General features: G+C 43.2%; 3 protein-coding genes across 8 annotated transcripts; 2 read left to right on the forward strand and 1 right to left on the reverse strand.

Annotated features, from left to right (window-relative positions):
• Nucleotides 1-3,784: 3,784 nt before the first annotated feature.
• On the reverse strand, nucleotides 3,785-9,541 carry LOC125535616 (putative cellulose synthase A catalytic subunit 8 [UDP-forming]). The gene is made up of 14 exons (XM_048698677.2): nucleotides 9,289-9,541; nucleotides 9,005-9,197; nucleotides 8,366-8,616; nucleotides 8,169-8,268; nucleotides 7,884-8,073; nucleotides 7,397-7,663; nucleotides 6,956-7,301; nucleotides 6,735-6,872; nucleotides 6,475-6,600; nucleotides 6,177-6,389; nucleotides 5,756-6,011; nucleotides 5,421-5,623; nucleotides 4,786-5,136; nucleotides 3,785-4,697 (listed from the first exon to the last, which is right to left on the reverse strand). The coding sequence occupies exons 1-14, from the start codon at nucleotides 9,310-9,312 to the stop codon at nucleotides 4,113-4,115; spliced, it is 3,243 nt and encodes a 1,080-aa protein (XP_048554634.1). The 5' UTR covers nucleotides 9,313-9,541; the 3' UTR covers nucleotides 3,785-4,112.
• A 2,225-nt stretch (nucleotides 9,542-11,766) lies between these two features.
• On the forward strand, nucleotides 11,767-14,118 carry LOC147983783 (uncharacterized). Its single transcript, XM_087540864.1, has 2 exons — nucleotides 11,767-11,950; nucleotides 13,452-14,118. Exons 1-2 carry the CDS (start codon nucleotides 11,767-11,769, stop codon nucleotides 14,111-14,113), a joined length of 846 nt encoding a protein of 281 aa, XP_087396990.1. The 3' UTR covers nucleotides 14,114-14,118.
• Nucleotides 14,119-14,476: 358 nt separating this feature from the next.
• LOC125535619 (uncharacterized) lies at nucleotides 14,477-18,344 on the forward strand. 6 transcript variants are annotated; one of them, XR_015615750.1, is made up of 7 exons: nucleotides 14,478-14,914; nucleotides 15,014-15,202; nucleotides 15,629-15,754; nucleotides 16,161-16,251; nucleotides 16,575-16,974; nucleotides 17,451-17,587; nucleotides 18,202-18,344. XR_015615750.1 is itself a non-coding variant. In XM_048698679.2 (4 exons), the coding sequence occupies exons 1-4, from the start codon at nucleotides 14,911-14,913 to the stop codon at nucleotides 16,244-16,246; spliced, it is 405 nt and encodes a 134-aa protein (XP_048554636.1). In that variant the 5' UTR covers nucleotides 14,477-14,910; the 3' UTR covers nucleotides 16,247-16,252. The 6 variants fall into 6 exon arrangements, 1 of the variants encoding a protein (XP_048554636.1); XR_015615749.1 differs by having other exon boundaries at nucleotides 16,601-16,974; XR_015615751.1 differs by lacking the exons at nucleotides 17,451-17,587; nucleotides 18,202-18,344 and adding an exon at nucleotides 17,083-17,444 and having other exon boundaries at nucleotides 16,601-16,974.
• Nucleotides 18,345-27,345: the final 9,001 nt, after the last annotated feature.

Here is a 27,345-nt window from a genome sequence, read left to right on the forward strand (position 1 = left end):
GGTCGAGTTGGTCTCCAGCCGCCGGTTCCAGGGTCGTCCCTAGGCACGGTCAAAAAAATTTAAATATGTTGCAAAGTTCAAAGTTCGGCGAAGTTCGGCATATATTACATTTAAAAAGCAGGTTTTTATTACATATATAATTAAAAAAAGAACTGGCTAAAAGCTGAGTAGTAGTCGTCGTTGTCCGGCTTCTCCTCCTTGACGCGACCGTCCCTGGTGGACCCCTGACCGGCGTCGCCTATGCGGGCTGGTGGCGGCGGCGCGGCGGCGTCGTCGCTGTCCTCGATGACGACGATTCATCCCTCGTCGCGGCCCCGGTGGCGCTACGCGAATCGCCGCAGGGCGGCGCACTGGCGCTCCCTCGCCATCTTCAGGGAGTCCGCGCGCGCCCATTCTAGGGCCGCGTCGTCGTTGAGCTCGACGTCGGCGCCGTGCTCCGTCTTCACCGCGGGGAGGCCCGGCTCTGTCTTCAACGGCGCCAGGCCCGGCTCCGTCTTGGGCTTGACGAAGCGCGGAGGAGCCGACGAGGGGGCGCGCCGGCCGCCCTCATTGATGACGATGCCGGCGCTGCGAGTGCGCCGGCCAAGCGGCGTCTCCGCCGCGGGCTCGGCCTTGACGTCGAGCAGCGCCGGAGCACCGGACGAGTGTGAGGAAGAGCGGGAGGAGGAGGAAGAAGAGGAGGCGCCGAACCTCCTGGGCAACCATTGCCCGTCGCGTCGGCGGTGAGTCGTGACCGTGGCAGCCGCCCTCGCCGGGGGGTATGCCAACGGCAGGTCGTTGCCGCCCTCGAGGGTCCGGCCGGGGACACCCCACCACAGGCGGCGTCCGTCGTTGTTCTTCGGTCCGGCCACCACCGGCGCGCCGTTGGTGGACGCCAGCCTCTGCTGCTGCCGGCGCTGGAAGTACGCCGTCCACACCGCTGTGTTGTCGGCGGCGTACTCGGGGAGGGCGAGCTGGGCGGCGGTGAGGGAGGCGCGCACGACGTCGACCTCGTCGACGAAGTAGCCCGGTTTCGCCACAGCGTCGGGCAACAGGGGAATGGGCACTTCCCCGTTGCTGAGTCTCCACCCCGTTGGCCCGACGCGCATGTCCGCGGCGCCGAGATGTTCGCCTGGAACAGGAGCCAAGACTCCTATTCGCGGAGCGATCGGCGGCCGAAGCCGTTGGCCGCGGCCTCATCGTTGGGGAATCGCTCGGCCATCGGAAGAGGGAGGGAAGGAGAGTGAGGGCTCGGCGGCGCCGCTCGGGAGAGGCAGGGCTCGGCGTCGGCGCTCGGGAGAGGTAGAGGGCGGGCTAGGGCTGGTGTGGCTGGTGTAGCCAAAGGAGAGGGAGGCCACCGGCTTATATAGCGGCGCCGCCCCGTGTGTACGCGTGCGAGGAAGGGAAGGCGTCGGCGCGCCGCCCCGTGAACGCGCCGCTCATGAGGAATCACTGGTAAGGCTGACCGGCGGCAGCCTTGCCATTGATTCCCCGCGGGAAACCAGGCGTTCGGGGAAGAAGACGCGCGGTGTCGCTGACGCGGCGGGTCCACGGCTCTTTTGCGCCAAAACCGCTCGCCCCGGTGTCCCCGAGCGCCCCCCAGCGTGGCGGGTTCGGCCTGGGTCCGCCCGCGCTAAATTCGGCCCAGACCGGCAAAAATCGGACTCCTGGAGACGCGACTGGGCCGATTTTTCAACGCCGGCGCAAAAGAAACGCCTGATGAAGCCTTTCTGGGGGCGCGGCTGGAGATGCTCTCAGCCACCTTCAGCAAAATGTGCAGCGAAGCGACCACGAGCCCCACCTCCTCAATATGTAAAGTTCAACGTTGATGCTGGAATCAGAAGGGGTAGAAGAGGATCGGCAGCAGCGGTGTGCCGAGATAATGAAGGTAATTATTTGGGTAGTTCAGCTATTGTGATTTCTGGAGTGGACGATCCGGCGACAATGGAAATGATTGCATGCCGTGAGGCACTTTGTCTAGCTGAAGGTCTCCAAGTTAATCAATTTGTAGTAGCCAGCGATTCCAAGCAAGTGATCCAGGACATCAACCAGGGTACTTTGTGCAATTATGCAGCTATCACCAACGAAGTCATGACTAGATCTCTATCCTTTTCGTGTAAAACTATTTTTGAAGGTCGTGCCAACAACTACAAGGCACATAGATTAGCTTGGTTTTCCCTTAATCTTGCCTCGAGTCGACATGTGTGATTGGGCCAGCCCCATGACACAACTTGTATCCCACCCTCTGTGGACTTCGATGAATAAATTTTGGCCTAACCCTCAAAAAAAAATCTTTGTATTGATTTTTATGATCAATGAAATCATAGAGGATTTTTTTAAGGGAAAAATCATAGAGTCTGTTCTATAAAATCAAGGTACTGAGCAGTGTGTGTAACATTTGATTATGAATTCTGTGATCATGTCCTTCCAAGAAGCACCATAATTTTCGATTAGCCGAAGGACTAAAATTAGACCTTTCTCTTCATCGAGAACATACTTTAGCGGCACATACTGGAGCAGCGAATGTCATAATCGCTCCTCCTCCTCCTCCTCCAAGAAAGAAAGCTAGGGTTTCTGCCTCTCGCCGGCACCGACGCAGGTCCGCCTCGTCTTCGGTGGCCCTAGGGCCATGGAGGCGCGGTGGATCCTGCCAAGGGCCGGCGGGAGGGCTTCGTTTTCAGTCGTTTTTTCCTGTCTTGTTAGGGTTTGTGTCCTGCTCAGGAAGGCGAGATGGTGGCGGCTCTCTGAAGATGGAATAAAGGTCTCCCCGCCTAGCCCCCGTTTCGGCGGTGCATCTAGCATCGTTGGTGGGCGTGTGGAGGTGTGTCTCCGACGGATCTATCTTTGGTGGATTTGCTCGGATCTCGTCGTTGTTCGTCAACGTACGTGTGTCTTCGGGTTGAATCCTTCCAACCTACGTTATTCTTCATCGGCGGCGGTTGCTATTCTGGTGGTTGGTCCTATGGGGTCTTAGCACGACGACTTTCCGACTGTCTACTACAACAAGTTGTGCCCGACTCCGGCGATGGAGGATTAATGACGGCGGCGCGCCTTCGGCTCGCTTCAGTGCTTGTAGTCGTCGCTAGATGGTCTACGAATATGGATGTAATTTTTATTTCTAGTGTTCGTTGTATTGTCATGATTGAAGATGAATAGATTGAAAGTTTTTCCAAAGAAAAAAAGAACATACTTTAGAAACGTTTGGGTGACATCTACAACTCCGAGAAAAAGATGTGTAGAATTTAAAGAAGCACCATAATTTTGAGGTATAAAGTTGAAATTGGCACCCTTAGTGCATTGTGTTTTTCTGGACGTAAGTAGAGCCAAGCTGTAACTACTACTCTATCAATATGTAACTTTTGTGCTATAAATACTTTGGCATAATAATTGTTGGTCAAATGCTTATCCTAACGAACCCAATATGCTATGTATTTTGGAAGGTATGGGGCCACAAATGGCTTCTAAATCCAAACAAGATATTTGAGTACCTGATGACCGACAACTTCTACACAGAGAGAAAATAAACTATGCAATAAAATTTTGGTCATTTCACTATGGTTAAACTCAGTATGCCGTTTGGAGTGCAAAAAACGAAAACATAGGAATAGGTAAAAGAAGTACATGAGTTCACTGTCTTGTGTTGCCGATTTCTGCATAAACAGAAACTGTTGGAATTCCACAAAGTTGCTGTTTGGATGCACTACAACAATTTTGCAGAAAATGGTTTCTTACATGGAGAGAGGGGAAGGGAAAGAAAAACTCTTGGACTTGCCAAAGAAATTTCACCATGAGGTTTGACCTCATATTTAAAAACTCCTCCAAAATGTGAAGGACAGGAATAATTTATATAAATAATAAATACAACATTTCATAGGTCCATTCCTACAATCCAAAGTGCCTCATAGGAAAATTCCTATAGGTTTACCAATGAGATTCCTGTGTTCCAAAAAAAGAAGAGCTTAACCTCATGAAAACGGTAGATGGTCTATTACATCTATTTACAAATGTGTTTTCTCAATTTTGACAACTTTCTCAAACGTAGTAATTCACAACCCCAACATAAATATTCTCTGGCTCCGCGGGTTGTTGCTCGATCACTGTTATATTTTCTGGCTCTACAAACTCCCACTTTCCTAGCAGTTGATGCCACAGGTTTGGATATTTGGGCCAGCGAGACGGGTAGTGAATGGATCAACACGAACCCACAGCAAGGAGAAGATAGAAGCGAGGAGGACAGCCCAGACGATGACAATCGTCGGTGTGCGGTTTTGCCTGCCCATAAGACCCTTGAGGAATGGGTATAAGTGAACAATCACCCAGAAGGCAAAGAAGAGCTTCCCAAAGAGCGGCCCCCATGATTGGTAACCACTGTTGATGGCGTAGGAGGTGCCAGCAACGACACCAACCATGTTAATGATCAAAATGGTCGTCGGAGGGATGAGAAGCGTCGTCCACTTGAACATGTAGAGCTCAGCAAAGTCGCCTTCTTCGTCATTAGCCTTTGAGGTGACAGTGAAGTTGGTGTCGATACCGGCAAGCACCTTCAGAAGACCCTGAAAGACGGCAAACAGATGTGCAGAGATACCTCCAATGACCCAGAACTGTTCATTCCTCCACCACTCGTCAATGCCAACACCACTCCACCTCATCTCAAGGATACCAGTGGCGAAAATTGAAAGGAAGAGCGCAATGAACCAGATACTGGCCAAGTTGCTAATCTGCATTCCAAGAAATGAATATGGTCAGTTTTGTTGCTGCAACCTCTTTCAACTGAATGTATAAAAGATGTATGCAACCAATGTTTACCTCTGGCATGATGAACTTTCCAGTGAGCAGACAGATAGCAGGCAATATACAATAGACTAGAAGCGGGAGAGAGGTTAGTGGGTAAATGGTGGTGTTGATGTAAGCGAATCTCTCCAGGAACTTGAGGCGCCCTCCGTAGCCATACCATAAGGGGCAATGCCGGCTGAAAAGAATTTCAACAGAACCGAGAGCCCACCGCAGCACTTGGTTCAGACGATCTGAAAGATTGATGGGGGCAGATCCCTTGAAAGCTGGGCGCTTGGGCATGCAATAGACTGAACGCCAGCCTCTTGCGTGCATCTTGAATCCAGTAAGAATATCTTCTGTGACAGATCCATAGATCCAACCAATCTGCAATCAGAACAACCTCGTTACAGTTAACCAGGAACTGGCCTTACTCATCCCAACTGAGACATATCATTTGCAATTCGTAACAAAAATAGCCAGTATAAAGTGTATTATGAACTTGTGCAAAATAGTATTAACATATTTTTGTTTCTCCAGAGCAAAGAAACAAAAACACTAGTTGCATCCACAATTTTGCATACTGTACCTCACTTCTATTTTATTGTTTTGCACAAATTTTGTGTAATAGAAAAGATGAATGAACATTATTGGAATGATTGTTATGTTACCTCAGTTCCCCATTCAGACTTGTCCTCATAGCCACAACTTATGACATGGATAGCTTCTTTCAAAAGAGATTCTGGAGTGGAGGACTGAGGAACACCACCATATTCCATCAGAGTGGAGGCAACAAATGCTGCTGACTGGCCAAATCTCTTCTCTAAGCTCATTTGAGACATGAGAACTGATTTCTCATCATCAAACCCAGCACCTGCCACATGTTGACTGACATGTTAATACTCTTACATGTTGGTTAAAACTCCAGAAATGTACAATAACTGCTGCGGATGACCAAAGTATAAGGAATTGGGCAGTGGAAGATGCAAGAAAATAAAGATGGTACCTTCAACACCCTCCTCTATGTCTTCGAGATTGAATACTGGAACTGAACTGTCCACATGCTTGTTCGACTTTTTCTTATCTGAGCTCCTTTTCTTTGACTTGCTTGCCTTCTTCTTGCCCCCACATAGTGATGCCAAGAAACCTGGCTTCTTCGCCTTAATTGGGGGCTCATAACCATAGATAGCTGTTCTGTTGAAAACACAACCAGTTCCCACATAAACTGGTCCTTGAATGCCGTCAAGGCCCCTCAAGTTAATCTGCAGCAAGCCCAAAAATAATTGGACATGGTTAGAAATTTTAAAACCAGTCCATCGACCAATCTTAGAATGTTAGCATCACTTATTAAGTATCCAAAGGAGCATCACATGTTACGCTATTGATTACTTGAAACCAGTGAATTCAGGAGAGAACTGCGAACTTACATCAAAAAAGACAGTGTTCCTGTTTGCATATCGATCATTCCTATCAATCCCATCAAACCTTTGTGGGAACTGCACATAACAGACTTGCGGACCTAGGTTTGGATCCATTAGGAAGCACATAGCTTCTCGGACAGCCTTGCTGTTGTTGATGTAGTGATCACAATCAAGATTCAACATGTATTGTCCATTAGTAAGGACAGCTGAGACACGAACCTGTGGAAAAAATTGATATGACATTAGAACCATCAAATGGAATTAATTAGATAATTTAACTTCAGTAAGAGTATTAACTACTCACAAGGGCATTCATGGCACCAGCCTTCTTGTGGTGCTGGAACCCAGGACGCTTTTCACGAGACACATAAACTAAACGGGGGAGCTCATTACCCTCAGTATCAAGGCCACCACTGTGACCAAGGAAAACCTGAGAATGGTCAGAAAGAGGAGTTAGCCGAGCAATGAACTTTCTAAATAGTAGAATACAAAAAAATAGCTAGATAACCAGACCTGTCTAGCTTTCAATTCAGTAATAGTAGTCTATATTGGAAATACTCTAACCTGAATCATTCCAGGATGATCCCTGGTATTGTTTCCTGGCCATGGTGTGCCATCTTGCATGATCCATCCTTCCTCGGGGACTTTCAATGCCTTAGAAACTAGGGCATTTATCCTGATTTTAAATTCTTCATATTCTCTCTACAACAGTTTTTTGTGAGACACGTTAGCATAGGATCAGAAAATATGAAATCAATACCTATATGTTTACAAAGCAAACACACCTTCATGGCCCGGCGGTCTTTAACAAATGAAGGCTGGACTTTGTCTTTCAGGTAATCAATTTTCTGGCAAAAGTAAAACTCGGGAGCTCTGGGTTCAATGTCATACTTCTTCACAAATGGTACCCATTTCCTAGCAAACTCTGAAGTCTCAGCCAATGCGTCAAAAGTCAGCATTGAAGCTCCGTCATCAGATACATAGCAAGAGACCTTGTCCACGGGATAATCAACAGCAAGAATGGATAGCACAGTGTTGGCAGTGACGATAGGTGGCTCCTTCAAGGGGTCGACTGTACTGACAAATATGTCAACAGCAGCCAACTGAGACGGTTCACCTTCTCGGTCATACCTGTTAACAGAAATGAAATGGTAGCAACATCAGGAATAGTTAATAAACAAAGTCTCTGCTTCAACTAAGGACAGAAGAACTGTTAAGAAGATCACCTTAAAGCCAGTCTATCAAGGTAGGTCTCCCGGTTGATTGGAAACCACTTCGGGAACTGATCCAGTATCCAGGATAAAGCAAACCAAATCTCACATATAACAGATAAAAGCCACAGTGGGTATGCATTACGCACAGGATTTGTGAGACGGTAGTGCAGGAAGATGCTTAGAACAACCAACCGCAGAACAATGACCATTCTGTAGGGATTTATTTTGGAGGAAGCAATGGGGACTTTTCTAGATAGAGGCTGGCGAGTTTCATCATTCCTGTAATTTAGATCGAATAAAATTAGTGCTGCAAGACAGTAGGCTAGAACATTATAATGAAAAGAACATTGGCCAATATTCACAAAAAAGAAAGGCTTAGTAGTAGCTGTGCAAGTATAAAGGCATTCTCCTAACTCATAGCTTCAATCAGGTTTGGAACTGACAAACAGCAGATGCTGTTGTAAGATATGAATGTGAAGAGGAGGGTGTTGGAACTCACAGTAAAGCGTCTTCCATGTTGTATTCAGTAGATGCATCGATGTCAGTAGCTGCCCGACCTTCAGAGGGAGCAATGCTTGTCCCATTAGTCATGGGAATCGCACCCTTGTCCTGCTTCATTTTCCAGCCATCAACTCTCTCTTTCCAGGCAACATTCCCAATACTGCCGGAGAACTCCCTTGACGGATTTGCTGGCAAGGAGCACGAAACAATAATCGTTATATTCACATCTCAAATGAGTGTTGCAAAATGGAACACGAGAGATCATGTCAAGAAACAAACATACGTGAATGATTCACATAGGGAAACGGAGCACGTCTGCTGATGTTCCCCGTAGGGGACATCATGTGATGATCAGGCGAAGCTCCAGGGATTTCTCCTGACATCTGCAAGCAAGCAAAATCCAACTCAATAAACTGAGCAATAGCGCATAAACCGGATATTCTCGTCAAAACCTATTAAAAAGAACTCTTTAGCACCAACCTGGCTGTTGGTGACTGAAGGGACGTATCCCCTAGGGATCTCTCCACTGTCATACTTGGAGAGGCCGATCTCGCCACTGTCATACTTGGGGTGGCCAACATTGCCACTGCCCCCGGTGTTCATGCGCCAGCTGCGCATCCTGTCAGCAATCTTCTGCTTCTGGTCCTCAGTGCCAGATGCAGGGTAGTTGAAGTCACTGCCATCATCGGCATCAGTGTCGTCGCCTTCCTCCCCGCGGATCGCTGGGCTCCCTGAAGAAGCCATACACGGCTCAGCATAGACTCGACAAGATGTTTCAACACTAAATTGCAGTCAATGACTAGGAGGTGAGGTCCAAAATTGGGCTTCATATACTGGTTCTCCACAGCTACAATTCACCCAGGCAGACAAATTATAAGAATGGTGTAAGATCTACTAAAGGGAACCGTCCGACCTTTAGTACTAGCTCACGACAAGAATGGTGTGGCAAGATCTACAAAAGGGGATCCCCATTTTGGATGTTCCTAACTAGTATAAACTTGTCGGGTGCGCTCAGCTCAATTGTGCTCGAATTGCAGGCGGCGAGAGAGAGAGAGAGAGAGAGAGAGAGAGAGAGAGAGAGAGAGATCCGTCCGTGGGGGATTGGATGGCGGGCGTTACCTCTGTGGCGCTTGTACTTGGTCTTGCACTGGAGGCAGGCCTGGGTGCCGTCCTTGCGCTCGTGCTCGTAGCAGGGGCGGCAGACCGGGAAGCGGCAGACGTCGCAGGCGGTGAAGACGTCGCCGTCCACCGTGGTGCCCAGGCCGTCGGCGCAGATCTGGCACACGTCCCCGGCCCCGTGCCTCCCGGACTTCTGCAGACAACAAACGAGACGCGGTCAAACCACAGATCCGGCCCGCGGAATGCAAAGAGAGGTTCTTGAAAAAGATCCGCGGGGGACTCACCAGGGCGTCCGCGTCGCCGTCCATGGCGCGGCAGAGCGATCCAACCCGCACCGACGACAGAGCTGGAGCGGGGTTCGGGGGGCAGTGGGGATGGCAGCGGGAGTGCCGCTGCTACTAGTAGTGGTGGTGGCGAGGGGCGCCCGCTCAACTAACGGAGGGGGGGAGGGGACGGGAGGGAAAAGGACAGGCCAATGGTGAGGTGGTTGCGCTGTCGGTTTCCATGGGCGACTGACTGATTGATTAATCGGCCATTAGCCAAGGATCTCCGCGTTCGTTTTGGCTATCCTGACGATAAATATTTTTCTCTCCCGGCCAGCGAGGCGGGAGGTGGAAGAAAGGCGGGGAGGGGCCAGGGTGGCAGCGAGTGAGCACCGTCGGTGACCGACAGACGGGAATCCCTGGCGTGGGAGGGGAGGATCTGCCTCTGGTTGGTGCGGACCTGCGGTGCGCACGGAAAATGTGTGATTGTTTCTCAACTACTCCCTCCGTCCGGGCGGAGGGAGTACTACTCCTATGCAATCAAGCTGACGGTGGAAGTGATACACGGTTAAAACATCACAAGCCGGCACATGAAGAGCACATGAAGGGCCGTGGAAATAAGAGGGGTGGAACCCCCGGTACCATTTTTTCATTCAGAAAAGGAACCACAACCGCCAACAATTCATTCATCCTGGTTCAAGCCAAAGGGTCGTGGGACTTTTAGACAAAATAAATGAAGATCAGAAGATATCAAATTTAATACAAGCCAAAGGGTAACACTGTGCAATTCTCCGACTCCACAGCGCCGTCGGCCACACTAACTAGCCGGGCACCTTCCCCTTTCTCCTTTTTTGCCCATTCTCTTATTCGCCGTGCTTATATTCCCTTTGTAGGCCACGTCATATAATATGTAAATGTATATATGCATGCGCAGTTGCACATCATCACATGCACACAACTCCCGCAGCGTCTACCCAAGATCGCTGAAGTCATCACATATGGTTGTACCTCGATAGAAACACGACATGTTACTCAAAAACATGCCGTGTCTTCTCGCCCGTCATGGCTTTCGGGCTCAAAAGCCCACGGAAGATAAAACTTGGACTCTCTGCTCCAACTCAAAATTGGACAAGACTACAATGTGTTCTCTTACACTTGAGTAGATGCATGCTTGCATCCAATAACATAAAGAGACCAATGTATATAGAACCTCTCAAAACGGTTAACCAAGTTGATTATCTGCTTTGCTTTCACCATTCGTTTGTTATCATCATAATGAGATCTTTCAAACTAGACTCAAGGGCGGATCCAGCGTGGGGGCATGCAGGGTAGGCCGCCCCAAGTAAATTTTGTAAACCTACACAGGTTCAGACGTTTAGTCAAAAGGAAGTTACCAGCTTTTTTTCTAGACAAAGGAAGTTACCAGTTAGAAGACTACTTCTTCTGTCTCATAATGTAAGACGTTTTTTGACACTACTGCAGTATCAAAAAACGTCTTACGTTATGAGACGGAGGGAATAGAAGATAACAAATCGCTTGCAAGTTGTGAGATGAGCCAATGAGTAAGGCCCAACCGAAGGTGACTAACATGGGGCCATTATTTCTGTACAATTCGGCCTTCCCAACTCGCTCAATGGAGAATGAGAAAGGGAGTCCACGTGTTTCTGTCAACACACCGAGTAAGTTAAAGCATGTACCGACTTTGCAAATCCGGCCCTCAAATGTCCATGGACGCAACCGTGTGTGTCAGCGGACAGTGATCGGTTACGCCTTAAATTAGTCACTTTGCATCCGGCTCTCTCATATTTTAACCCCTAAATTCATACAAAGCATGCAAAAGAAATCCCACGTACTACATACTATGTACTAGCTAGCTACTCTTCGCTGTCGAATATGTCCACGACGACGGTGCCGGGCGTCGGCTGGACGGGCGAGGAGGAGGGCTCCTGCTCATCCTCCTCCTGCTCGACCTCATCCATGTAGGCGAGCATCTCCGCCTCCTCCGCAGCCTGCTGCGCTTTCATCTCCTGCCGGCGACGGTGTCTGGCTTCCGCAGCCGACTTGGACCGGAGCGAATCGAGGATGGCCTGTTGCTTCGTCTGCAGATCCGCGTCGCCAGCGTCCCCCACATCCTCTCCTCCTCGTCCAGATCCACTGCATTCGGAGGCAGCCCCGCGGTGATCCGGACTTCGCGCCTAGTCCGAATTTGCTCAAGGAGCTCGAGCTGGCGCTCTGGCGTCAGAAATGGCTCGCGCCTCACCCGGCGGCGCTACTAGGCGGACAGGTGGAGCGGAAAATGACGGCGGCGGTGGACAGGCAGAGGAAAATGTGGATAGATGGTAGGGTTTTGGTGTCGCCGGCCGACTTAAATAGCATGGCTAGGCACTATGCGGCGCGCTGAAGCTGCCCCACGCAGCGCCACCGGTCCAACGGAGGAGACGAGTTTCGGACCGCCAGGTTTCCGGTCGTTTCTGGCTAGGCCCCCTTCGCCAGTCTGACATGGCGGGCGTGCCCGGGCGTCCCCATATTTGGGCTGGATATGAGGGGTGCCGATCAGCCCCGGCGTTGGAGGCCCATTTGAGGGGGCCGTCTACATCAAAAAATCGTGACAATTCAGTGACCGGGCGGGCCGCCCGGGCGTTTGAGGAGGGTTTGAGGCGCCCGATTGCATATGCTCTTACAGGTTCTTTCACTCTCCCCTGATCCTCTCCTCTCATGTTCTTTAATTCCTAATTTTGAAAGTTGAATACTCAAAATTAATTACAAAATTTGATGTTATAGGAACACAAAAAGATGAAGCGGACTTCATATGAATCTTCTGTTATGTTGTATATCTTTTGGATAGTTCTTGAGAATGAAATTACTTTGAAATATTAATTTTGCTGATCGTCTTGCCAGAATGAATACTGATTGGCTAATCAATTTTGTCGATTGTCTTATTTGATTGCATCATGGCTTAGAAAATTTGTTTTTTATAAGCCCGCCCTGGGTAACTTCAAATCCCGGATCCACCGTTGACTAGACTTAATTACTTTACCAGGTCATATACAAATTATAACCACTTGGTTACCAAGTTTCCCAAACGTCAACCTTCACTAATGTAAAACTTGCATGATGGTACTTTTATGCACTAATCCCATCTCTTGTTGATAAAACTTCGATAGTCACTCTGTCAGCTGCATCTCATTGCAATGAATCATGTATATCTAAGTACTTGATCCACACTGCTTTTATTTATCTCAATATGGACACATGCCATCTCACCAAACATGCCGCATCATCAAATGCCCCATCTCGACATGCTTGGGAGTTTTTTTTCCAGTTAGTTGAATCGCCACTACTTATATTTATCTCAATATGCACACATGTCACATGATCATAGGCTCACCATAACATGCATTATATCATGCTACATACATTTAATACGTATTTTTCAAATATACAATAATCATATACAATTAGTTCATATGTTATTGATCCAAATATCCATGTTTAGTGCAACCAAATCTCATTGATATATTGCAACCGATTCCCGCAAAATGTGTGGGGTATCAATTAGTTATTATAGTGTGTGCATGCATATTAGGGTGGTAAGCCTTCACAACTAACATGGCAATCAACATTTTATAAACTACTCCCTCTGTTCCAAATTACTCGTCCTGGTTTTAGTTCAAATTTGAACTAAAACCACGACGAGTAATTTGGAACGGAGGGAGTAGTAATCTGTGGCAGCAAAAAAAAGGTCTATTGAAACGTAACCAAGGAAAAGATTTTTTCCTAAAGCCCTCATGGAAATGAAATCGACGGAGAGGACAAATAGTGAATCAACTCGTTGGCTTGCAGGGTGATAATTTTGAAGTTTTAGAATTAGCAGCTAATGTTGATGGTGTCAACATAAGTTAGAATATTCTACGTCCATAAAGAAAAATTTCCATTAAAATCCCGGCCGTGGCACCGACAGACTAACTAACAAACTTGTTCTAGTTAGACAGTCCATTCTTTCTTTGAATAGCGCATCAGCATACACTTTTTTTTTGAGGTTGACAGAACTATTCTTAATACGGCCTAAATTGTGCCAAGAGATCTTCATCAATGCCTCTCATAATCTCGATGAGTGTAGGCGATGGCAATGCCTTAACGGACCAAACTAATCAGTATTTTTATGGCGACAGCATGCTAATTAGCTACCACTGCACCTAGTAAAGAGTTAGCCCAAGGGTCGCAGCCGCCTCCTCCTCCTCCACCAAAAAAGCTAGGGTTTGTGCCTCTCGCCGGCTCGCCGCAGGTCTGCCTCGTCTCCGGTGGCCCTAGGGCCATGGAGGCGAGGTGGATCCTCGTAAGGGCCGGCGAGAGGGCTCCGTTGTTAGTCGTTCCTTTCATATTTGTTAGGGTTTCTGTCCTGCTCAGGAAGACGAGACGGCGGCGGCTCCCTGAAGATGGAATAAAGGTCTCCCCGCCTAGCCCCCGTTCCAGTGGTGCGTCTAGCATCGTTGGTGGGCGTGTGGAGGTGTGTCTCCGGCGGATCTATCCTCGGTGGATTTGCTCGGATCTGGTTGTTTTTCGTCTATGTTCGCGTGTCTTCGGATTGGATCCTTTCGATCTACGTTATTCTTCATCGGCGGCGGTTGCTGTTCTGGTGCGCTGGTCCTATGGGGCCTTAGCACGACGATTTCCCGACTGTCTACTACAACAAGTTGTGCCCAACTCCGGCGAAGGAGGGGCGATGACAGTGGCGCGCCTTCGGCTCGCTTCAGTGCTTGTAGTCATCGCTAGGTGGTCTACGGACCTGGATGTAATTTTTATTATTTCTGGTTTTCGTTGTACTGTCATTATTAAAGATGAATAGATTAAAAAAATTTTGCAAAAAAAAAATAGCTACCACTGCAATGTGGAGGACAGCTCAGGAGCTTCCCTCAACGACAGAAAAGAAAGAAAGGACAGCTCAGGAGCTGCACATGACTCTCATGTGCGTCTATAATTGACTTGCCATGCTTTGACGTAACAAAAGTAGATCAAGAAAATTAATCAATCAACGCATCGTGAAGAAAATAGCTGGAGGAAGGTTGGTTTTCTTGATCACCGTATGTGATAAATAATATCTCTACTTCTAATAAAGCAGTTGATGAATAGTCTACGCGGTTTATTTTTGTTAATTTATTTTCGTCATCCTCCCATCTCCGTTTTATTTTCGTCATCCTCCCACCTACGAAGAAAAACCCACGAAAAAAATTCCACGACACGCACGCGCGAGCGAGTCGGCCCTCCAGATCCCTTCGCCGCCAGCCCCCGACCTCCTCCCCGGCTCCCGGCGCCGGCCGCCCCCATCTCCTCCCCCGATCCTGGCTCGCCCCGCCCCCACCTTCTCCCTCATTCCCGGCGCCGCCCGGCCCCCATCTTCTCCCTCACTCCCGGCGCCGGCCCGCCTCCACCTCCTCCCTCACTCCCGGCGCCGCCCGACCCCCAACCTCCCTGGATCCGCGTGCATCGACGCCGGCTTCGCAGCGGCGCTTGATGTGGAGTGCGGCGGAGTAGAGGAGCGGGCCTTCTTCCTCACCTCACAGCACTATCCTCCTCCATGACCACGCAGCCGCAGCGGCAGAGAACCCGAATCCCTAGCCAGCAAGCTCAGGCAGCCATGGATCCATGGGTACGAATCCCTGCTCTTCTCTCTCTCTGACCCACCCCCATCTCTTCTCCCCCCCCCCCCCCCCCCCCCTCCTCTCTCTGACCCCCGTCGTCGTCTCAGGGAGCAATGTGCAGATGCTGGCCACCGGAATCTCTCGTCACTTCACATCTTGCATCGCGCAGACAGGGGGCATCAGCCTGCAGCGAGAGGATCGGCAACATCCGCGCGGCCGCGGCGTCGTGCCGGCCCACTGCTCGCAAAGGACAGGAGCCCATGCACGGCTGCACATGCACAGAAGCAGGCAAACTGGTACTTCCCCAAAATTCCCAAATTGATAATTAATGGCTTGATTTTTTTTCTTTCAGTTCTATACATCTTATACAGTCCCGATCTTATACAAATTGCAATATAGGTAGTCATGGTCAAGTAAAATCAGAATCAGAGAAGAATCTATTTGGTTATTAAAAGAAAAATACATGAGATAACTGAAGTTGAGGAACATCATTTATTGTCATTGCTTGAATTGGAAGAACAACAGCTATGAAGATGCCATCACAGATTTTAGAAGCATGAAGAATCGAGAAACTGATTTTCATGTCTTATATCTCAACTTTTTTTATATGAGCTAACTTAATAGTTTGATGGTTCATGGTTGATTGTGGAATGATTTGACCAGATGTAGTTACTCCATCTTGTAACCTTGTACTGATGCCTCCTTTAGTTTGGCCCGCCCAGGTTTTTCTTTCAAGCTCTGCCACTGCCGAAGACCACGGTGGGAGAAGTTTTACAGGAGCCTCGTCACCAACAGCGTCTGCAACGTCTCGGAGGGGACAAGAATATCGCCTGACATTTTTCTCAATGGTACGATTCCTATATCAGGTTGTATGCGATTTTTATAAAAATCTTTGAAATCTGACAATGTATGGTATATCCGCAAAGTGAACGGTCTGTGTGTCCATTCATGAGTAAGGATTGGGAGAGTTTGCACCTGGGGCAGAAGAATTAGTCAATTGCTCACTTCAGCGTCATGTTTTAATATTGCTGTCTTGCAACTAGAAGTACTGGAGGGCTGGATAATATTGACGCTAGCTATCCAGCTATGGTTCCAACAACTTGTGCGCTCCAATGTACCTTTTTTAATCCTTACGTTTACACATAAATCACATTGCTTGCGGTATCAGCACAATCAATTGTAACCGTAGTCTCTCATTTGTATGACATTACAGCCAACATTTAGTCTCTCATTTGTCTTCTCATTTATATACAGGATGGCTACTGACTAAATTCAGATATATGGAGTTCCGGAATCAGTTCTGCAACTTTTTTTTTGCGGGAATCAGTTCTGCAACTTGAGCAAGGTATGCGACCATCTAACTTAATCCTTGCATACAGTAGAAGATCTATCCTACAGACATACATCATCTACTTTTCTGAATTCCACTGGCATCCCTTAGTTGTGTTTGTGGGTCAAAAACATGTGCGTACTACACTTTGCGTAGGCAGCAGCCGGAGATAATATGTTGCAAGGTGTTATGTACCTAATAAACATCTGATAAAAAGAGGCATTTTCTTTCATCTCGATCAGAACACTAACAATGCTATTTGGTGCTCTTTCTAAGAAACTGTATGTTCAAGAATTGATCCAAATTTAAATGTTAAGAAAGTTTACATTCTCTCATAGGAAAAAAACACCAACTCCCATCGCAGGGTCGAACTGCCGGCGCGCTAGGGTTAGCGTCGGCGCCATCCCGAGCCCCACCCGCCTATCGGCCCCTCCCGGGACGGCTGCTAGTTCTGGCACTTTGCCACTGTGATGCCCACTAGATCTCGCGCTTTGCGAGCGCATGCCGTTTGTTCCTCCGCATCTGCCACTTCGGTGCAACCACTCCGTCATCCATAAATAACGTGAAGGCAAGGCTCCATTCAAGGGAGCGTGGCTAGCGACTAGACCGTCTAGGTGGACGCGATCTTGAGCAGCGAAGAGCAGATGCTCCGACAAGGCGAGCGTGGTTTCAGGCGACTTTTGCTTAGTTTGCTAACGAGATTTCTGTCTCTTAAGGCGAGCGTGAGGCCACGACAAGGTAAACCCTCCTGTACAGCGAGAACAAACAATTAGGCAACAGTATCATATTTCAACGATGGGCATGGCTACATATTTTTTATTTTATTTTATTTTTGGTTGACCACAGTTGTATATTGCTAAAAGGGAATATTTCAATCTGGTTTGTGAATGCACACAATGCAAGGATAGTTTAAACAAATACAAGTATCAGCCATATGAAGGTCATCGGGCGTTTGGAAGAGAAGAATGATGCATATATCATCTCAGTTCAGGTCGCTGGAGTTGTTTGGTTTTTCTTCTCATGTGGATGCTTCATACTGTAAACTAAGCTCTGTACTTGGAGACAATCACCAAGGCCTTTTCTTTACAAACTAATCTAAACTTTTTGTTCTTCTCAAGTAGCTATTTTATTTTGCTAATTCTGTGTATAGCCGCTATTAAACAGAAGTCCTTTGATGTCAGATGCAAAGTTGATGAAGTTTTTTTCTATGTCAGATGCTCTTGTTTAGTGGGACGCTATGCAGGTTTTGGTGAATGGTGCCGCTGCTGCAGCTCATTGGTTCTAGCCCGACATTCAGCTCTGAATGGACGTGTGTCAGGGACAGGATGATCACAATCCAGGTTTTGACACGGTATTTTCTCTTTCTAATCTACTATAGCAATTATTAGTAGCCGCATGTGGAAAGGTTTGGCAATTCAAAGTACTTCAAGAACCTGTTATCATTGAAGCCTGCTTATTTGACATCTTCGATAGTATGCTGTAAATTACATTTTTTTGGTATACTGTGTAAGAGAGATGATGTTGCATTTCATTTATCTTCGACGATCATAATCAATGGACATCTGGCCAATTGATTTATCATTGAATTGGGACAAGTGAAAATGAATAGAAACTAACAGAATAGAGAATTTATTTAGTTATTTGCACAAACAGTCGATTCTTATGTTGTAAGTTTTGTTATAACAGTGGGTAAGAAAATAAACTATATTCCAACTGCCAGGTAGGTAGGACCATCCTATTTACCCAATGACTAATTTGATTCTTCATGTTTGTCTGGAAGCTAGGATAATTTTAATGTGATCTTTTCATGATTCTTCATGTTCGTCTGGAATCTAGGATAATTTTAATGTGAATTTTTCAAAGACATCCAGTGTTTGATATAGTCTAATTTAATATACCAGCGATGGTGGTATTGAATCTGCGAAGAAAATATATACTCATTTCCTAATTGCGTCTTTTAATCAGGAGGTCAGGACCAAGCTTTAGGCAGAAAAGTGGGACAATCTTCAGTAAGCTACAATGTTCATGTCTTCTTATATCATTTGACTGATGTGTTCTTGTATCATTCTTCTACTTTCGGAGCTATTACTGCGATCGTTTTGACCTCATGTCTTCTTATATCATTTGACCTTATCTAGATATTAGTGGTTCTTAATCCAGCAAGGTCTTGAATATTTTTCGCTTTGTCCATTCAAAATTTTGTTTGTCTAGCAACGTTCATGGTTTAAGCTTTGATTCGAAAAACAACTTTCATTATTATAGGAGAGACAAAGAGCAACAACAAGCCACTGTAGATATTGTGTAGTAGCAACATTAATGATCTGCTAATGTTATAGGTTTTTTTTTCTTCTTTCCTTAATATTTACATGACCAATGTGTATTTTTAATGATCAAACATGCACATGTCACATTAAGAGGTTGAGAGTAGCTCAAAAGATATGCATACATCCTCTACCTTTTACCTAATGAAATATTTCTAAAACCATAGTAGATGTCAGGTGTAAATTCCTTGAAGAACTGTTGGTTTTTGTAATTATTTCGTGAAACTTTCAATGTAGGGTTCTAGGATTGGTGAATAAGCAGGGTTGTTTTCTTTCTTTAGTATCTGCATGATCAAGTCGGTCTGTACTTTTAATGATCATACCTGCACATGTCACATTAAGATTGAATATATTGTGACTTTTCTAACCATTCCTTGTTAATTGCTTGAGGAAAAACTAACAGGAATATTTTTCTTAGAAATCCCAAGTAAAGTAATTGTTCTCACTGTGTTGGTAAAATAACATATTTTTGTTGTATGTATACTTAATTTGAGGAGATGTAGATTTTCTTATTATCTTATACATGTTTCTTTTCTTTTTTTTCTTGTGAAAAATGAGTTCAACAACAAAGGGGTCCTCATTCTGGCCTCCTGGGGTTGAAATGATTACTCCTTTAATTGATTTGAAGATTGTTAATTTTTTTATTTGGAAACGCTTGGAAGCTTTCCTTTGTTTTGGTGTTATGAAGATCTTATGCAACAGGGAGTTTTCACCAATGCCACAAAGATGCTTATTGCATATGTGAAATTAAAGGAAGGGGGCATTTTAGTAAATTAGATTGTTGTATGCAGTTGCGTGCATGTTCATTGTTGCTTTATTATGTATAATAAGCGGGTGAGAGTGTTTTCAGTAAATCCATGTGTTGGCCCGTGGCAACGCACGGGCAGTCTGCTAGTTATTGTTAGGAGATTCCGTGCACTAGCAAGAGTGGCAGTGCAAAAAATAACAGGGGAATGATAGAACAATGAAAGAGCACATGTGCTAAGGGAGAATAGCGTGAATTAAGGACCTTTTTCGGGTTTAAAGTTTTTCATCGAAATTCTTCTCCTCCCCTGTATAAGAGCCTTTTAAACCAAAGGATAATCAATTACATGGGAAAAAGTAATGGAACTTAAATTTCAATTTTTAGTGTTTAGTGCACTCTTCTCATTACTGCAAATATCACGTGTTTTGTTCCATGAACCATTCGAGTGCGCTAGTTCAAAAATTCCAACACTTTTAAAGCTATACTTTAAAAAAGGAGCATATGAGAATAAAATAAAATAAAAAGTAAACATAAACTATTTTAAATAAATAACTACATATATAACAAAAAAGTAATAAAATTGATGGGGGGGGGGGGGGGGGGGGCAAAAGAATAGAAAAAAGAAATAAAAACTCTACACATGGGCTGACTCTCACAGGCACTTGCGGCTATTTGCCGGTTCTGCTTCGCGCAACTCAAATCCTAACTGGCGGTGGTGACCCAATAATATTTTATTTTCTATTTTTTCCTTCTCCCTTTTTCCTTTTTTTACTTTGATGCCTTTTCCTGTTATTTATTTATTGATTTCTTTCTTCACATTGTTCATTTTCATTTTGTTTGCTTTTTGTGGAAACATGTAAACACTTCTAAATTACATGAAAATATATTCTAACACACATGATTTTTTTTTACCAAATGTATAGCATATGTTTTTCTGAATGCAATATTTTTAATGATGCGAGATGATTTTTTTACAAATAAATGGATATTTATATTTAGGTTCATTAATGTTTTGTTCTAATGCATGTTTTTTGTATATGTAAATATTATATATTTTTGGGAACAGTAATAGTTCTTATAAAATATGGATATACATGCTTAGTAGAAAATCAATGCATTTTAACCTAGTGGTGGAAAGGGCCGATGTCTTCACGGTTCACGCCCATCCAGGTTCAAGGCATAGTACTTGCAGTTAGGATTTGTTGCACCAACTATACTATAGAGGCTCTCTTATAATCTTTTTGTCAAAAAATATATAGTTTTTAGATTTAGAAAAACATACATGTTAAAACATTGTTTGGTCCATTTATGCTTCCATTCAGGCGTTGCTTCCTTGTACGTTAACTCAAGGCTTATATGCCGCTTAGGGCAACATCTTGTTTGTTGGTAGTTGCACAAGACTAGGGCGACACTCGTCATGTCGGTAATACGAAGAACCAATTTGTGGGTGTGGTTGGATGTTTAAAGGGGGGCTGTACCCTTGGCACATCAGAGATAAAACCGCATGTTTAATATCCGTGTGTGAAATATCCATTCAATGGAAGATGACGTTCCCGTTGATGGCGAGGCACCTGTAGTAACATTGTCAATCTCAAGATCTGCCGACTCAATCTCTCGAAATGCTCATAGAGGTCTGGCGTACCTGCATGCATTCATAGGGCTGAGTTTACGTGCATATACCTGAGCGTCTACAATCGCATTGCATTTCTTAAAAAAAGTACCCTTCATGCAAAACACATAAGGATTTTTGTGCATCGAATAATTTGGGGTTAAACCCTGATTGGGACGTATGCGCGTGCTCTAGTGTTGACACACGTCACACATGGCACACATCTCCGCGTGAATTGATTTTCTATTTTTGCCTTTCTTTTTCTTGTTTCATTTGAGTTTTTTATATGCTTTGATTGTTTTTCTTTTCGTTTTTTTGTTTGTTCATGAGTATATGTAAGTTTCATGATGGAGTACATAGGTGAATCCACGAAGTACAGGCACGCCACATCTGGTACATGTAACCACGAGGAGTATATGTATGATACAAGGGAAGTACATGTACCCTATGCGGGAGGGTACATGTTGCACTGTGCGTATAATTCATGTTGTCAGGCGTACATGTTGCATATGTGGGTAGTAAATGTTGCATCGTAGGAGAGTATATGTTGCACTGTGCAATGAGTACAAGTGGCACTACGAGTGACAACATTGTATGTGTGGAAGTACAACTATGTTTTGATTGGAAGTACACGTATATTTTTGTTGGAAGTACAAGCTACTCTGAGGAAAAATTCACCAAAATGTATTAAGACGCGATTTAGTTTTTAAATGTTGATGCAAAACAGTTCGGAATTCGGACACTCAATTCAAAATATATTTCATTAAAAAAATGTACGCATGTACAAAGAACCTCCCATTCTCCTAGCTCTTTAGCGACGACAAGTGATCACCCATACATTACGCCACACCTTGAGATGAGATGCATTTGAACTAACCTTTGAGAGAGTATATTACCAGATTTTTCCACCCTAGAGTCGTGGTGCGTCTCGTGTGCGATGGGCGAGGTGGCCCATTTGCCATGTAGACCCCGCAAATGTGACACACCCATGACACCACATGCGTCCTTGTCTTCGACTCTTAGTGCCACACACGCACTCGAGATAGCCACATCCTGCACGTAGGGCGTGGGAAAGCGAGCAAGCACGTGGTGATTTGGTGCTGGGAGCTAAAATGGGCTGGGCCTATGGAATCAGTCGGGCCAAACTTGTTTCCAGAAGAAAAAACTCACAAAATTAAAAAAATCAGTTTAGAAAATAAAAATTTACAAAATATTAAGAAATGTTCATAAAGTATTAAACAATCCCTACCTTTTGTCTTAACTGTTTGAAATAAAAAACTTTTAAAATGTTCATAGGTTCAAATGTTTAAATTGTAGAAATAATCAAGAATTTTAAAAATATGTTCACTAATAATAGAAGTGTTCATGATTTTGGAAAATGTTCATATTATATTTAAAATTTTTAATGTATATTTTAGAACTGATCAGCGTGTATTTAAATAACATCCATCGTATATTTTTAAAATGTTCATCACGTATTTATAAATGCAAGGGTTTATAAAATGGTCATCACGTATTTAAATAATTTACATCCCATATTAAGAAATGTTCGTCGTGTATTAATTTTTTCATCAAGTCAAAAAATGTCCACTTTGAATTTTAAAAAATTTCATTGCATATTTTTAAAAATATTGAGTATTTAAAATGCACATATTAGAAATTTCGTCACATATTTGTAAAATGTCCACTCCATAAATAAAAATATTCATCTCATAGCTAAAATTAAGACTAATTGTGAAAATATTAATCACACATTGAAAATGTTCATCATGTATTTATTAAAATAATTTCTATATAAAACAGAGAAACATAAAAAGAAAGAAAATGAAAACAAAAAATAAATACACAGCAAATACCCATACGTACGAAAAAAAGAAATAAACTACTAGAACAAACTATGCAAAACAAAGTGAAAGGGGAAGAAAGCCGAAGAAACAAATTAAAATGGATATACCGAATGAACATGAAAGAAAAAACCAGTTAACCATTAATGGACCGGGCTGAACGCATGCGTACCGCTACGCGCGTGCTCTTATCATTGATATTTTCTTCTAAAAAGCTTAATTTTGCTTACTGTGAGTGTGCGACATCCATCCAAGAAAAGACTAGAAGTTATACATACACACTTTTCCTTCTTCTCCACTTTACCTATATGTAAGTCGCCTGAAAATAGATTTTCGGTCGGTCGATTTTTTTAACCGCTGATTTTTGCTTTCAGATTCTTGTTTTCTTCCTAGTCAATTCTATCAGCAGTTTTGGGCAGTTTTTTTTATTGACCACATATTTTGGTCAGTCGATTTGCTATTGGGCTGAAGCCTATTACATGTGCCAGCCAGCCTTCCCCTCTCTCCGACTCTTTTTTAAAAATGTTTTTCTGTTTTTATGCGTTTCTGCTTGTGTTTTTAATTTTACTTTATAAGTTGTTTTAAGGTTTTTCCTTTTGTTGGTATTTTTGGGATGTTGGGCCAGTGTAAATGTATTCACATAAATACTATGCTACATGTGTGAAAATTACGCTCTTATATGATTGTTGTTTGCATACCACAAAAAGTATAATTTTAGTGCAAGTTTGTTTTTAACTTTTTTAATTATGTTTCTTCTTAAAGAGTAATACCAATCCCAAAATTTCATTATTTTGATTTTCATTTAATTATTATTTATTTTTATTATTGTTGATGATAATACGATTGCCACTAATTCATTTCTTCTCAATAATTGTTTTTGCATTTTTTCACTATTACATGCTTATTCTTGAATATTTTTGTGTATATTGTGTCAAATTTTGTCATTGTTTGTTTTACATTTGTTTCATTTTCTTTCTTATTAAAGGTAAATACTAATGCCACTAAATTATTCCTTTTTTACAAATGCTCATTATTTTGATACTTTTTAAGTTTTATTTCATTTTCTTTCTTATTAAAGGGTAATACCAAAGTCACTAATTTATTGTTTCTTACAAAACTTCATTATATTAATTTTAATTTTTTTAAATCTTATTTATTCTATAATTATAATACCAATGCCACTAATTTATATCTTTTGAGGATACCTCCATATTTAGAAACATTCCACTCTTATTCGTGCATATATAAAAAAGCACAATTTCTGCAAACTTTGTAATTCTTTATATCTTCTTTCTTAAGAATACCAATGCCGCCAATTCATTCTTTCTTAGAAAACCTTGTTATTTTGATTTGTTTTTGTTTGTATTTTATCTTCTTTCCTTTTAGTGGTGGCACTATCTATTCGCATTCATGATTTTTTTAGAAATTCTACTATTTTATTCTTATTCTTGCCTATTATAAGAACTGCAATTACTATGTTAGTTGTGTGAAAAAAATTGTTATTATTTGTTTTTCTTTTAAATTTTCTTTCTTCTTAAAGGATAATACCAATGACACTAATTCATTCCTCAATAGAAAACTTCGTTTTTTTTTTATTTTTTGTAGTTGTATTTCATTTTATTCGTTTTAGTGGGTAATACCAATGCCACAAATTCAATTTTCCTTAGAAAACTTCATTTTTAATTTCTTCTTCTTTTTAAAAGGTAATACCAATTCCACTTATTAATTAATTCTTGGAATACTTCATTTTTGTTTTGTTATTTTTATTTTGGACTGTTATATATTCCAAACGTTCGGATTATAGGTATAGATCCGAACGATCCCACATCAGTGTGATTGCATGCAAGCTCGCTAACAAAACAGCATGTAAGATGCGTTAAATGCTTTTTCGCCTCGTAAACAACTGCATGCACATAAAAACAAAAATGATGATGTCACAAAAGATTCCACTAAAACTCAAAATTCAAAATGTTTTGTAGTTCAAACCGTTGCTCGGATTATAAAACTGTTTTCACATAAAAAATTCGTCTCGACGAGACCTACGAAACTAGATGTCATGTTGATATGTTTCGACGACTTTTTTTCCGGGTAAAAAGTTACCACGCCTAGGGTATACAAGTTATCACGTCTGTGTTATAAAGTTACCACGATGTTTACATAGGCAAATTCCGGGCATAAAAATAATTTCTTTCTACTTTCCCCCACGTGCAAATGCACTAAGAGTGCAGAAAAACTAATGCCATCGTATATTCTCTTTATTTTGAAATTTCAAAATATTTTGTAGTTCAAACCGTCTGTTCGATCAAAAATTTGTTTTCACAAAAAAATCCGCCGTGGCGAGACCTTCAAAACTAGATACCATGTTGGCATATTTCGAATACTTTTTTCTGGATCAAAAGTTATCATGCCTGGGCTAAATAAGTTATCAGCTCTTTATACGTATATTACCATGTTATTTACACAGATCGTACCGGAGTATGTTTTAGACAAGTTTTTTTATGGGTCAAAGTTATCGTGGTATTTGTACTCAAGTTATCAGGACCGAGAGTCTATATTACCATGCTATTTACACAAAAGGTTATCAGAGTATGTTTTCAACAATTTTTTTCACGGATCAAAGTTATCGTGGTGTTTTTACCTAAGTTATCAGGTCCGGGCAACCTATATTATCATGTTATTTACACAGATCGTACCGGAGTATGTTTTAGACAAGTTTTTTTATGGGTCAAAGTTATCGTGGTGTTTATACCCAAGTTATCAGGACCGAGAGTCTATATTACCATGCTATTTACACAAAAGGTTATCACAGTATGTTTTCAACATTTTTTTTTCACGGATCAAAGTTATCGTGGTGTTTTTACCTAAGTTATTAGGTCCGGGCAACCTATATTATCATGTTATTTATACAGATGTTATTGGAGTATGTTTGCAAACATTTTTTTACATGAATAAGTTATCGTGATGTTTGTACTTAAGTTATCATGTCCGGAAGTGTATATTAACATGTTATTTACACGAGAAGTTATCAGTGGTATGTTTTTTCAACAAATTTTTTACACGAGTCAAAGTATCGTGATATTTGTACTTAAGTTATCATGTCCGGAAGTGTATATTAACATGTTATTTACACGAGAAGTTATCAGTGTATGTTTTCAACAATTTTTTTTCATGGGTCAAAGTTATCGTGGTGTCTGTACCCAAGTTGTCAGGACCGGAAGCCTATATTGTTATACTATTTACACAGAAAAAAATTATCAGTGTATGTTTTCAACAACTTTTTTTTCGCGGGTCAAAGTTATCGTGGTGTTTGTACCTAATTTATCAGGTTCGGGAGCCTATATTACCATGTTATTTACACAGATGTTACCGGATTATGTTTTCAACAACTTTTTTTCACGGGTCAAAATTATCGCGGTGTTGATACCTAAGTTATCAAGTTCGGAAGTGTATATTATCGTGCTATTTACAAAAAAATTATCAGTGTTATGTTTTCAATAACTTTGATCCACGGATCAAAGTTATCGTGGTCTTTGTACCTAAGTTATCAAGTCTCGAAGCCCGATGACATGCATTGGTTGCGTGCTCGTGGTCTTGAAATGAAGATAAACATGCTACCATAATGGGAGCAAGGATTGCGTGCTCCCATCTCAATCCTCTCAATTTTCCATGATAACTTAGGTACAAAATTAGAGGGTAAGACAACAAAAGTAATTTAGGTGAGCTGGTTAATGAGCCTAAGCTTAGTTACGAGAGACTCAGGTCTGAGTCCAAAGGCACCCCACACACAAACATCAAATTTATTTCTAGTTTTTTGGTTGTAATGCAAAGGAGCGGTGGTATGATAAAGGAAAACGTAACTTATCTTTAACCGACGAATAGAGTTAGCTGGGTTGGTTATCGGGTCGGCCCTGCATGCAGCAGGTGCAAGGATTGAGTGCCATAGCTCTAACTTTTTTTTCAAAAAATGAGCGAGCGACTGGAAGGTGGAGCGCTCGAGCCGATCGACTCGTTCGGATCTATTCACAAGGTGAGAACGTTCGGAAAATACAAATTCCGTTTTATTTTTCCATTTATTCTTTAAATTTATACCACTGGCTTAACGGGTTGTTGATTTTATTTTGTTTGCAAAAGGCTTGAGTGCTCTCTTTGGCTGCTCGTTGAGCTGGGGTTGCTGCTTCCATCATGCCCAGCAGCTGGGCCACCTTCTCAAGGTGGAGCCCAAACCCCCAATGGGCCTTGGAACGACTCCGTGCACGTGCTGCCTTCTTTGCTCCATCGGACATCGGTCTTGCCTTACGTGTGGTTACTATGCTGCTGTTGCATCATCGAAATTGACTGACATTGGATCAGTCTATTTGGTAATCAATGATATATTAGAAATTGACTGACCCAAATCATAAAACCAGGCAACTTCCCCGTAGTCGGTCTCTTTCTTCTCACCGCATCGCTCTACCGTGAGTGGCTTCCCCTGCCAGTGTCCACAACAATAATCCTACACCTACGTACCCTTCTAGGTAATAAACTTCCTAATCTACTCCCCTCCCACCCCCAAATTTTCATGGGGTGGGGCCCGGGCTATTTTTTCAAATC

Source organism: Triticum urartu, chromosome 2A (genome assembly GCF_056163025.1).
Source record: "Triticum urartu cultivar PI428250 chromosome 2A, HENAU_Tu73, whole genome shotgun sequence".
Classification (NCBI taxonomy): Eukaryota; Viridiplantae; Streptophyta; class Magnoliopsida; order Poales; family Poaceae; genus Triticum; species Triticum urartu.